General features: G+C 31.7%; 2 protein-coding genes across 3 annotated transcripts in view; both read right to left on the reverse strand.

Moving 5' to 3' along the window:
• Positions 1-13,721, reverse strand: part of LOC123701350 — a 105,635-nt gene that overhangs the window by 90,898 nt on the left and 1,016 nt on the right. The window lies entirely within an intron of this gene.
• On the reverse strand, positions 8,215-9,516 carry LOC123701349. 2 transcript variants are annotated; one of them, XR_006752725.1, is made up of 2 exons: positions 9,328-9,516; positions 8,215-9,235 (listed from the first exon to the last, which is right to left on the reverse strand). XR_006752725.1 is itself a non-coding variant. In XM_045648783.1 (2 exons), exons 1-2 carry the CDS (start codon positions 9,400-9,402, stop codon positions 8,897-8,899), a joined length of 390 nt encoding a protein of 129 aa, XP_045504739.1. In that variant the 5' UTR covers positions 9,403-9,516; the 3' UTR covers positions 8,215-8,896. The 2 variants fall into 2 exon arrangements, 1 of the variants encoding a protein (XP_045504739.1); XM_045648783.1 differs by having other exon boundaries at positions 8,215-9,211.

The following is a 13,721-nucleotide window of genomic DNA, read 5'->3' on the forward strand; positions in this document are numbered from 1 at the left end:
ATGTACTTAGTACTTACGTAATTATTATGTAAGTATTGAAGTGTTTATAAAATTAATTTTTAAGTTTATTCATGTAAAAAATTTGCCATATAAAACATCGTTTACTAATTGTTTACTAATAATGATACACATATTATGAATAGCACACCAAAAACAATTAAAAAAAAACATTCTGTATTAAAAAAAACTATGATTGATGTTCCAAATTCAAAATATTCGAATCGAATACATCACACAAAATTTTTAAACAGCTAAATTGACAAAGATTATTCGCTAAGTGTCCCATTCGACGAAATGCATTAGACGAATGGGGTCAAGTATGTCGACAGGAATGTGACGGGTTCGTGCCAAATGTCACAAAAATGGCCCACGTTGAAGTATTGTTGTTATTGTAACATAATACGTGTCATATGATTAGTAACTGTGTAGAAGTGTAGATAAGTATGTTGAAATATAGTTTTATGTTATGGTTAAATCTGAATATGATGAAGTTTTAGTTTAAAATGAAACTGAACTGACAAATGAACTTATGAAATAATTTTATTTTCAGCGATCCTTGATAAGTTTAGGTACAAAGTTTGCATTAAATCTGTCCGTATGAAGTATGTAACTCCATTTTGATTCAAATGGAGCCTAAATGACGATTACATACAAATATGTAGATGAAGCTAATAAATAAAATGCTAACAACGACTTAATTGCATGTATTCGCTTAATTAGTTCTTTAATTCTTACTCAATCATCTCTCTGCAGTCTACATTCTATAAAATCGATAATAGAGTAACTAACATATTATGGCTTTAGCTACATATAATTAAGACAGGACGCAGAAATATATCATTACATAATCTATGAAATATGTAGCTACCATCTCGAATTTAATATGGCAATAAAATTAATTCGGTAATAACAAAGGCTGTGTAACGTTTCCTGTAAACAGGCCGCGCTTGTGCGAGCTATAAACTTTACGACTGCGATAAGACAGCTGTAAAAATGAAGCTATGAAATATGAATATTTTTTTTCATTTTTTATAAAAATTGCGCTTTTCGCAATGCAAGATGTTAATAATCAAAATCAAAATCAAAATCAAAATCAAAATCAAAAATATTTATTCGTTAACAAATATGTTTACAATTATATCAGTCATTGAGACATCCTTTTAAGCATTTATAAGCTTGTGGTAGAATATCTCGCTCTTCCTAGAGTACATTACCATTTATTGTTACACGAATAACATTTCCTTAATAAAGTAAAAAGTGATATATAAAGATAAATGGGTATGTAAAAACTATTCAGATATACTTTATGGAACAGAACAGGTGTGTATCTTTGTGTATGTGTGTGTGTGTGCGTGTGTGTGTAATGAGTATATATTATATAATAAGGTATTGAAAAATTAGATTTCAAAACAAATATCTTTATTAAAAAAGTCTTTTTACTTTCAAATATTTACCATGAATACGAGGCGTATAGTGACTAGTAAATTCCTTGAAATAAAGAGAATTTACACATGTGCACATTTGCACACATGCGAACATTTGTTTAAATTGATAAGAGGTACTTATAGGAACAACCGAAAGTAAAAATAGAAAAATGAATAATAAATCAATTTACATATCTTTTATTATGACAATTTTGCGACATTGATCCTAAGAGGAAAACATTTCCCTTTATCTGTTAGATCGGTAAATCTCTCAACATACAATTTTCGTGTTTTCTTTAATTAAAATTTTATTTCTAACAATTCGCTCCATAACCGTAATTAATGAAATTACTTTGCAAACTTTAATCAATATAAAATAACGCAAATACAGTAGGTACAACGTCTAGTGGTCTAGTTAAAGAAAATGAGCCATGTCACCATATTGGAATGATACGGCAGCAAATTTTTGCAACTAGCAATCATAATTGACAGCACAATAATTATTCCAAACGTTGACGTCAGCCATAGCGTGACCAAATTAAAAAAATAAAACATCATCCATCATACTTTGACTGAGGTTATTAAACTTTAGGCGGCAGGCTGTCTGCCCGTCACCTCTATAAATAAATAATGTTTTCGCGAACAAAAAACTGTAATTAAAACGGACAGGAGTGTTCTATGTCGTTTGATGGTGAGGTTGATGAACTGGTTTGTAATTTGAACCAATTGGTGGGTTAGTGGCCCTATTGTAAGTATCCTGTAGGGTGGGACCATGGGAATTCGAGACAATGGCTTCAAGTGTACCGTAAGATCACTGTTAGGACACTCAATTGCCTGTAATTCCTTGCTCTTTTAAGTGGCGTAGTATTTGAGAGTTCTATCATGGATTAGATAATTAACTAGTATTTTTTATAGTAAGTTACAGTCGATTAATCTGTTATTACGTTCTTGTATCATATATAGAGATAGGTATGTAAGCAACGTATTATTACAATGGAAAAAAAAAAATTTATCCTGTTTAGTTGGTTGTCGTGGTTCACATTTTTATTGTTTTAAACGTAAATTTACGCCCTTTACAATTGAATAAAGATACAATGATTGAATAGGTATATGGCAACACCTGAAATTATTTATCTTTTTTTTTATTGGTTATAGGGAAGCGCTTGACCACAATCTCGCCTGATGTTAAGCTGAGATGTGGTCTAAGATGGAGCGCGCTTCCCTAGAAGGTACCTGTTCACTCTACCCTTGAAGACCCCCATATTGTACTCGTCGGGGAACACAGACTCAGGAAGCATGTTCCAGTCCCTCGCGGTTCGGATAAAGAATGTGGAACCGAACCGCTTAGTCCGGGTACATGGAACGTCCACCATATAGCGATGCCTAGAATCTGTGCGCCTCGACGATCGATGGAAGAACGGGGATGGCGGAACAAGATCGTGCAGTTCCGCCATCCCCATTTATCGAATATTTCATTATATTTATATCGAAATTTTATTAATCTATCTCAAATTACCAACCTTAACCCCAGTAACGCATCAATAGCTTCACAACAATTCATTAATTATAAATCGAAAACTAATGAAGGCCACATACTTATAGGTACACACGTAAGCCTCTCTCGATCGGTCATTACCCGACTTGATATTTTATAAACCTTATCAAGTTGTGTCGACCGTTATCTTTTATAAATTAACCATAAAAATCACATTTAATTGACACACATTCATGTATGTTATTAAATGCATGCATAATCGTAGTGTAGTCTGTATTATAACGTTTTGAGATAAATTGACTAGATACGGAATGAATAAAGAATTATATGTTATATTATCATAAAAAGCTCAACTAAAATTAAATAGATTATTTTGGATTATTTATATTTATTTCATTAACTTTAAAAAGTAAAAACTTTAGAACTGTACCAATATTTTGAAATGGCCGTGTCGGAAAGTTAAAATAAAAAAAATCGCACATTCGTAACCTTGTTCGTAACGAACAACTGAAACTCGAATTATTTAAAAACATTGACTGACACACTAGCTATCTGAAATCCGATAGTTTAAATATTGCCAAAGATGAGCCAAGTTATTTCAAAATATTTGACGCTGGCAACAAGTAACAACGTAAAACATCCGTACAACAACCTTTGCTCCAGTAATAATACTACACTACACACGTCAACAATTTTATTCTAAACCTTTATCGAACGTAAAATCGCTAATTAGCAAAATAAAATTCTAATTTTATACTAGAACGTTTGTAAAAACTAAAAATGCTTGTTCTCTAAACAAGTAAAACTTTATTTAAATTACTAATTACAGTTAGTGTTGGCAATTTGCTTCTTTTATCAACTACTAGCTGCTCCGCGCGGTTTCAGCCCCGTGGCTCCACTCCTGTTGGTCGTAGCGTGAAGATATATATATATTCATAACCTTCCTCGATAAATGGGGCTATCTAACACCGAAAGAATTTTTCAATTCGGACCAGTAGTTCCCAAGATTAGCGCGTTCAAACAAACAAACTCTTCAGCTTTATAATATTAGTATAGTAGATTATATTTTGTGCTTTTTTGCTTACTTCGGTACTGTATATAAACTTTGAGAGGTTTACCAATTAAGTAATCAGAAGATCGGTTTTAAATGCCATTACGTTTCGGATAATAAAGAGTAGTATTTTTAATTTTAAAATATACCTAGAATAACTTTATTAATTTCAATGGAAAACAATATAAACAGTAAACTCTAAAATCATTCATGAAAATAATACCACGGCTTGCCAATTGAGTTTTCTAAAAACGAATTAGGGTTCAACTAAAGTCTAGACGAACTCCGTCTAGATCTAGAAGCATGAATCAGGTCATTACCAAACCGCTGACTCACCGAATGCATATGTTTTATTTACCTGCAACAAAAACGGTTCAGTTTTACACACATTTAGTATACATTCGTGAAATTATTCGTAGGACATTTTTTTACGTTGAAATAAAATTCATTCATAAAAATAATTACATATAGCTATTGGAAGAGCTTTGTTCTAGCGATAAGTGCTTTCAACGTTCAAATTATTATAAAATACAGTATAAATAATAGAAAATATAACACATTGCAAATAATTTACGCTACATTTACAAGCGAAAGCTTATGGTATGGGATCAGATAGTGCCGAGTGTGAAAATTGTCCTGAAATATTTATTTATTTACTAGATTTCCGCCCGCGGCTTCGCCCGCGTTTGCAAAGGAAAACCCGCATTGTTCCTGTTCCCGTGGGATTTCCGGGATAAAAACTATCCTACGTGTTAATCCAAGTTACCCTCTATATGTGTGCTAAATTTCATTGTAATCGGTTCAGTAGTTTTACGTGAAAGAGTAACAAACATCCATACATCCATACATCCATAAATCCTTACAAACTTTCGCCTTTATAATATAATATTAGATTTATATAGATCCTAACAATCAATCTCGTAAAGTAAACATTAAGCCTTAGTTCACATAACTATAAAGCTTATATAGGTAAAACTAAACCTAACATGAAATAAACAAGCAGCAGATCCTATTTGTCTTTTTGTTGCAAAACGACATATCCATTGGGAATACTAGTCGGTTTATAAAATACGAGAAATAAGCTACTTACTCCTCCGTGCGCAAATTAGAAACGTCGATTTAAATTATTAAGAACTTATTTATTATTATTGTTGCTTAGCGAAAATATAGAATAAACTTCGTTACATAATAATACATATGTACATACATAATCATTGGTAATTATGTCAAAGTGCCACTCATTATCTATTCATCTTATCAATGTCACAGTACAGTACCAATAAACATATTATGATAACTCGCTTTTAATTGAATGACTGATCCATTGATATCAAGGTCACTTGGCTGATAACAAATAATATTATAAAATACGTAATAAATTTTCACTTACAAAACAACTTCTAATTAGTATTTAATTAAATTGCGTGAAGGAAACCACTTAGATCTGTTTTCGACTGATAATAATTTTTGGGAAATTTTTATTATATACCTACGTCGCGTCGGTTTTTTAATTATAAAAGTCTGAATAGCCCTTTTCAAGCGCAGATTACTAAACACGTAGATATGTTCGTATACGCTTTAATTATATTAAAAAAGTATAACGGTATAATACACATCTCAATTTAAAACACCCACTGGCCACTGTCCATCATTGAGATATATATAAGTTATAGCACAATGATGGCCATATTGCATAATTTTAACTGTTCAGCGGCCACATTTTTGAGGGGGTTATTATGAAGCCAGTTAAATAAAAATTATAATAGACACCCAACATGAATAGTAGATGAGTTAAGTTTTATAAATATAAAAGGTAACAGTAAAACAGTATTTACCCTGTAGATAAAACCTGTTCGCGACGCCTGTATGTCTACAATCGCAAATTTACGCAATTACATGTAATAAGGCAGCAACATGATTTACATTAAAGGCACATTATTTTCAACATGTCACGTCGCTGCAGTCACGAGGTATTTTAATGAGTGGAGAAAAACTTCCCCGTTACTGCTGATTTTATAGTTTTAGGACAAAGAAGTTAACCCTACCGTCTTGTTTCACCATTTAAAAGATCTGGAATTAAACTTAGGTTGTAGGTATTTTCTGTATTATAGGTAAGCAAAGTTATCTCTGATCTATGTCAAAAGGGTCTGAATTTTCATTGCTATATCATCGTATCTTTAACCGTACCTAAAAGTCAAGTTTTATTTGTACTTTTCGTTGTGGTCATGTGCCAAAACTAATATTGCATGAATTATTTTTATAAATAAAATAAACGTAATATAGCTTTTACATATTATATATTACACAGATTTTACAGCTATTTACAGTTACTATTTATCTTGTTTAATGTAGGTAAGCAATATGGTATTACTTATTACACATCTGATAATACAGTACAATTTTCAAGGTAACCTAGCTGGTAGTACCAATAAAATATTCTTATTACTAGACATGTTAAACTTCCTCAATAAATAATAATCCTAGTGTCTATTATTGACATACTAATATTTAAATAATGAAGGAAGGAAACACAATGACTTCGCAGATAAATTTTGTGTCTTTGCCAAATATAATTTGGCGAACACAGCTGTTCTGATAGCATTGCCACAGATAATATAATATGAACATATTACCACGTATTATGAACCATATTTCATAAGTTATAAACATCTTCATTCCGTATATAATTAGGGTTATCAGTAATATGTCTCTTTTACTCATTTATTATTTTATATAAGCAAGAATGCGACAAAACAATAACAACAGCTATATTGTGGCTATATGTATGACCTTTTTATTATAGTTTTACTTGGTAAATAGATTAAATTCAACATATCTCGCGGTTTTAAGCAAAAAATAGGTCCGAGTAAATTTCAATGCTATTTGGTATACCATTTGATTTAGAATCGAATCACCATTATTAACAAAGCAAGAGGCAGTAGTTGAATTCAATTATCTCATCAGCAGTTGCAGAAGTACTAGATTTAGCAAATAATTTAATTCAACGGTAAATGTATGTTTTATGTGTATTATATGTGCATTTATAATATGTATTTACAATTTACAATGGTAAATGAAAAGATACGGACAACCTAGAAATGATCACTTGACCATGCAAACTAGAAGCATATGACGTGTTTACCAGTATCAGTTCATTTTCCAAACAAATATATTTTCTTCCTATAGTTGACGTATTTTTTTTCTTTAAGACTAAAAATGGCAACACATCTTGTTATTGACTGGATGACACCAGCGTGTATTTAATCGTATTACTTTGTAATTAAGACTAAAAGCGCAGTTCACTTCATTCCCTTGAGATAGGATAGTAACTCGATAGTCGATACGCAACTATGTTAGCTAACCTTGTGTACACTGGCATGAGATAACACTAATATACGATAGGTTTTAGTTTATATACAAGAAATATTGATGTGTGTTTTCAGTTATTGTAATGATATATTATGTTGTATTAGAATTCTCGTAACTTTACTGCCCTTCGTTATAATAGAAAAATCGAAATAATATTTAATAGGTTAATTTTTATGTCTGTTTATATTTTGTGCAGACTAATAAATTATAAAATACTAGCGGTCCGAATATTTCGCAATAAAAGGTAGCCTATTTTCTTTCTCAGGGTCTAAAGATTGTCTGTGCCAAATTTCATCAAAATCGGTTGAGACTTGAGAGGTTTAAGCGGGAAAGCGTAACAGACAGACAGACAGAGTTACTTTCGCATTTATAATATTATATATTAATATTATTCTAGTATGGATAAATAAACAACAAAAAATGCAAAAAACACTTAAAATTGCTATTTGATATAACTTGCTAAGTATACTTACATAATATAATATTATGTACTCAAGTATTAGTAAAAAAACGTTCAAATTTAGAACTCGTTATAAAACTAAAATTATAACAAAAAACAGTAATCAAGCAACCTACAATATTTATAAATCGATGCCAGTCCATTTCAAATCGTATCGTATCATGCGCTAACATCGTTTGAATTACAAATTACAATCTCAATGTCAAAGTGGCTTCTATCTTCAACGTGCGAGACCATTGACTAATAAAGTTGTGTACACGATTCATTTTATAGCGGAAAGCTACCGACGTATTGTGTACAAACAATAATTGTCGTTATGGTAATGACTAGTGATGTACGAAAATCTTTGTGGTGGGATAATGACTAATACATATTATGTAGGTATTTAATTGTGTATGATTTTAATTTCATTACATTTAACCCTAGAACACTAACCTTATTTTTCGACGTTTAATACTAACCTTCGTCGTTTCGACTACGCTGTTTATTGGAGGGGATTTAGGGGTTTAATTAAAAAAATATATTTGTAGTTATGTTTTTATTTTAAGGATAATGTATTAATCTACATATAAAAATATAAAAATATTTATTTTAACATAGTTTTAATTCAAACAGTCATCAAAATGAGAACACAGTTTACACGCTTTATGAACATTCTTAAATTTTTTGAAAAATTCTGTACATATAATATAATCCTCTAAATGCTCGAAATAAACTATTAATAACAAAAATAATATCTGGAAAATTAATTAAAAATATAATTTTGATAATAGCTTAGGATCTAAAATATTTGTGACACACATCAAATTTGTGTTCCTCACACAACGATTTTTTGCACCTAGTGCACATATTTTTAGTCTACTTTTGCTTTACGGAGGGACATATAGCATAGATGTTTATTTTATTTTACTATGGAGGCACATTAGCAGCATTACTTTGCTCAGTCTCATTTATAACTTTCACATTATTTCTTGCTGGCATTTTTAAAATTTATGTGATTGAGTTCCGCAGAGTATCAGTAATGTCACCAGTAATTATACCTGAAAAACATTGAAGAGGATCTAAAATATCTTGAAAAAAGCGTACAGGCCCACGTGTCATGTATCTATGTTCTTTGAAGATCTTCTGCTTTGTGACCTTGACTGTTGTGATGACCATAAAATGTGTTTGTCTTTCCCAAGAAGAATGGTACGCGATGGTCTTATAATCAAATCGCTAGGGTCAGCTGAAGTGTTAGGCGTCTTTAGTGGAACGTGAGGAGATGTAGTACTACTTGCCTCATAATCTTGATCTGGAAATTGCTCTTTATTTACAGTAGAAACTTCATCATCACCCTCCGTTTCATGCCTCTTCAGCCTCAATGTGGTCTTCAGGCTCTCTCGCAGATGAATTTTCATCATCGCTTTCAACTTCTAAAAATAACATATGAATCGTATCTAAAAAATAAAATAATAGGCACCATTATAAAAGATAAAATAACGTAATTTTAACTTAACTAAATAGTACAAAAAGTTACGTTAATACTAACCTTCGTCGATGTGACGAGCCATGGTTGCTGGAACAGCGCGTGTGGACCTTCCACGCACAAAGCACTACCGTCCATCGCAAGCGCAACGGGTTGGCTGAGATTAGCTGAAGTCAGAAAACCATACGGTCGCGCGCGTAAAAGTTATAGCGGTTTTTTTGGTGACGCGTCGTCGAATCGACGAAGGGTAGTGATCTAGGGTTAAAGCCTCTCAAGGTCTTATTTTTTTTAAGAAGTCAATTGACCAGGGTTCGCCTGGAATGACCCGAAAATAAAACGTGTCACTCAGAAAGAAAGTAAGTTATTGAGATTTTCTAAGTGTTCGAGTTTATCCATTAGTATAAAGATGTGCCAAATTATGTTTCATATAATCCATAATGGTTAGGGAGCCAGGTGCAAATTTGGTTAATTATTTCCTCTCAAGAGATAATTCGTCAGACGCATCAGTGTATAGTATTATAAAGCCTCGTGAACGTCAGCTGGCGCTCGGTTGGGGGGGTGAGCGGTTGTAGCCTCCCACGCACGTAGGAAAAAAAAATACATTCATTCATTTCCTCTCAGCTAAAAATTTGTCAAATTGTAGCTAACCCAATATCTCAACGAAAAAAAATAATCAGCTGGTTACAACATGGTGTATTATACGTCAGCTGGTGTCTCGAACATGAAAAAAATAAAATTATTTTCCGTGATTTCCTCTCAAACTAAAATTTACCTGATGATAGCTTATATGTAATTGTGGATATATATATATAGGTCAGCTGGCTGTATCTGGGTGGAAAAACCGTCAGCTGATACTTTGAAAGTTATTACATAGGAGTTAGACAGAAGCATCTATTGCCAATTTATATGCATCAACTGACTAGGTTTTCCTCGAATTATTGCTAGCTGATTTTTTTTTATTTATCGCATCAGTATATTAACAATCAGCTCACAAATTTTCATCTGAGATGAAATGACGTATCTTTAATTATTATCGTTATTTTTAAAAATTCAAGCAACACACGCTAGCATAATATAGACAGTAATAAGGTACTTGGAGGTGGTTAGTTGTGCACATGATTACACTACGTACATTCAGCCACATCGGTAAACATGTTTTTACAAATATGTATTATAAACTGCATTTAAAAATAACTATCATATCATCAAATTCACATAATTACCTAAAAGTGTAACAAATATGAAATAACCTACTAAAAACATTAGTTAACTTTATTTATTAAAAAAATAATAGTATAATATATAATTAATAAAGTTATTACTTATCTTTTACGGGGACTTATGTTGATGGAATTCCACGTATCTCGATGATTTTGTTAATGTCTCATTATATTCGAGACACCAGCTGGCGCATAATACACCATGCTGTAACCAGCTGATTATTATTTTTCGTTGAGATATTGGGTTAGCTACAATTTGACAAATTTTTAGCTGAGAGGAAATGAATGAATATACTTTTTTTTCTTACGTGCGTGGGAGGCTACAACCGCTCACCCCCCCAACCGAGCTCCAGCTGACGTTCACGAGGCTTCATAATACTATACTTTGATGCATTTTACTAATTACCGCTTGAGAGGAACTTGGTCATAAAATATGCTTCTGGCTCCCGGACCATAAAAACACGGCAAAATACCAAAATCAGCGTAATATAAAACAATAAAAAATACTACGTAGAATTTCGCGCCAACTCCACCTCATAATTCAACATAATTCCTACGTAGTAGAGAGAACATTTTGTAATCAAATATTCCGCCAATTTGAATAATGTCGTTCCAAATTTGTGTCCAACGTCACACGTGTTTCCAAATTGTCAATTTGACAGTAATCCAATATGGCCGATGCAGGATGCCGCATGATGCGGTTATAATTAATTTAAATCACTGGCAGGTTTAATAAACCATCCGGAATTTAAAGTTAAATAATGCATACCATAAAATATTAATATTCATGCTATGCATATGATTAAGCATTTGTTTAAAATGCAGTTTACTCAAACTGCAATTTTCTTCCACAAGTTTTCATCTCTGGTATGAGTATTCAGTACCATACACTTTACGTATAATACATGCAATATACAGTATACACATTACACATATCATTAGTCATTACTTAATTTATTTCTATTAACTTTACGACCACGCTATTAAAACTTTTAATTATAGGTATATACTAAAAATTTCCTCGAAAACCTCTATCACTTGGTGAAAACTAGAGAGATGTATTAGCACTTTAATTATATATATGAACCTTTATTATATACCTTTCTATACATAAAGCAATCTTATATTCTAAAGTAGGTAATATTGTTGAATAAAATAGCGAATAGATTTACTCAACTATCACCATGCCAATCATGATATTGTTAAATGTCAACCGTGTTATAATGCTAATGTAAGCACTTCCTTACGAGTTACGACGCATTTCATTAAAATACGGTACACAGTAATATGATAAACATAACCATTGCACATTTGTCAACATTGTTAATTCAATAAAATGAATATGCAACGGATGTTTCAGTTGACTTGTCCCACGATATTATTTAATTCATTTCGTTTCGCGGAAAACGTTTTTAAAGGAACATACCAAGGTCTATTGTGGGCATAGTATGTATTTTATTCTATACAGGAAAATTTAGTTCATATTGTGTAAAGACGAAGACAAACGTTATATAAATAACGCTGTATAATATAAAGAAAATAAATATTATACAATAACCTAACCATTTTAAATTACCCAGGTTTATGACGATATATATAAACGCACCTGTCAAAACGTAAACGGGACACCAGTAATCAAAGACCGTAAAATAATAACTACATAAAAGGTATAATTCCAAAATTCCCATCCAGACTTTTTGTTCCAGACACGAATCTGGCAATACATCGAACCTGTTTTTTCGGCGCGGTGAATGCCTTTCTCCCTGGTTTTTTGTAAGGCTCGCATGTCAAGTTGAATAACCTGAAGTATTTTTTGTCTTCAGACTACATCGCTTGTGTAATACAATACGAATCTGAACTGGGTTAAGTGATAACTAGGTATTTGTGTACGAATTTCTATTCATGAAAAGTAAGCGTTTCGTATTTGAATAATTTTTAATAATAGCTACCCATTAAACATGTTCATTTTTAGCGTTCCTTACCCAAAGGGTAAAAAACGGGACCCTATTACGCATAGTAATCCGCTATCCGCTCTGCTGTCTGTCTGTCTGTCTCCGTAAATCGTGATAGCTTTAAAGTTGAAATTTTGCACAAATGATGTACTATTTCCGTTGGCGCTATGACAACAAAGAGTAACAATTAAAAAATAATAATATTAAGAGTGGCTCTCATACAAAAAACGCTAAAAATTAGTATATCTACAACAAACGTGATTTTCTATTATTCACAGATAGTACGGAACCCTTCACGCGCGAATCCGACTCCCACTTGGCCAGTTTTTATTAATTCTGGGATTTAGCATATGAATGCAACTTTACAACATGGACGAGCTTGATTAGAGCCGAGCAGTAGCTCTAAGAAATAGCTTATTTAAGTATCATTTAGAATTAAATACTGTCTGGTTACAATGAAAATAATATTATAAGCCAGAAATAAAATATTGAATGGTAGCTGGTACCTACTTGTATACAAGGAAAAAAGGTTTTGCGATGAAATACCAACACAATGCAAGTGATTAATTCCTACCTTGACAATGAACCAAGAATGCAGATTAAAGATAAAAAATACAGATGTAAGAAACAATGCTTATGTAACATAATATTATATGCGTAAAGGTGCTTCCACACACTCATCGCCAAATTTTTGAAGGTCAACGCGCGATTATTTCGTATAATCGCGCACACCCATATCGACATTGTTTACATACGAACACGTATTTTTTGATAGTGGTTATGTAAATTTCTTAAGCTATTTTTATATCTTACGTTATAATATATATACAGCTGCTACGGGTATATTTTTGTGTAGTAAGTAGGTATAATATAGTATATTATGTCGTATGATGTATACGTATGTATACCTAGAAATAGAAATGATGAATGGAAAAAAAAAAACAGCATTTTTGTATAATAGTATTACCTAGATATATTAATATTTATTAAAAATAAAATATTTAAATTAAATCACATCACATCGCACTACATTAATTTGCAAACAAAGGTAGGTACATAGGTATTCCTTATCTAATATTCGCGCTATAAAAAATGTGGTTCAGTAAAACGCAATTTAATCAAATAGATACTGTAAATACCTATTATCTATTTGATTAAATTGCTATATAATATATTATATTGTATGTACCTACATACAATATCCATACTTAATATTATAAATGCGAATATAACTCTGTCTGTCTGTCTGTTACTTAATCACGCTTAAACTACTGAACCAATTTGC

Source organism: Colias croceus, chromosome 21, assembly GCF_905220415.1.
Source record: "Colias croceus chromosome 21, ilColCroc2.1".
NCBI lineage: Eukaryota > Metazoa > Arthropoda > Insecta > Lepidoptera > Pieridae > Colias > Colias croceus.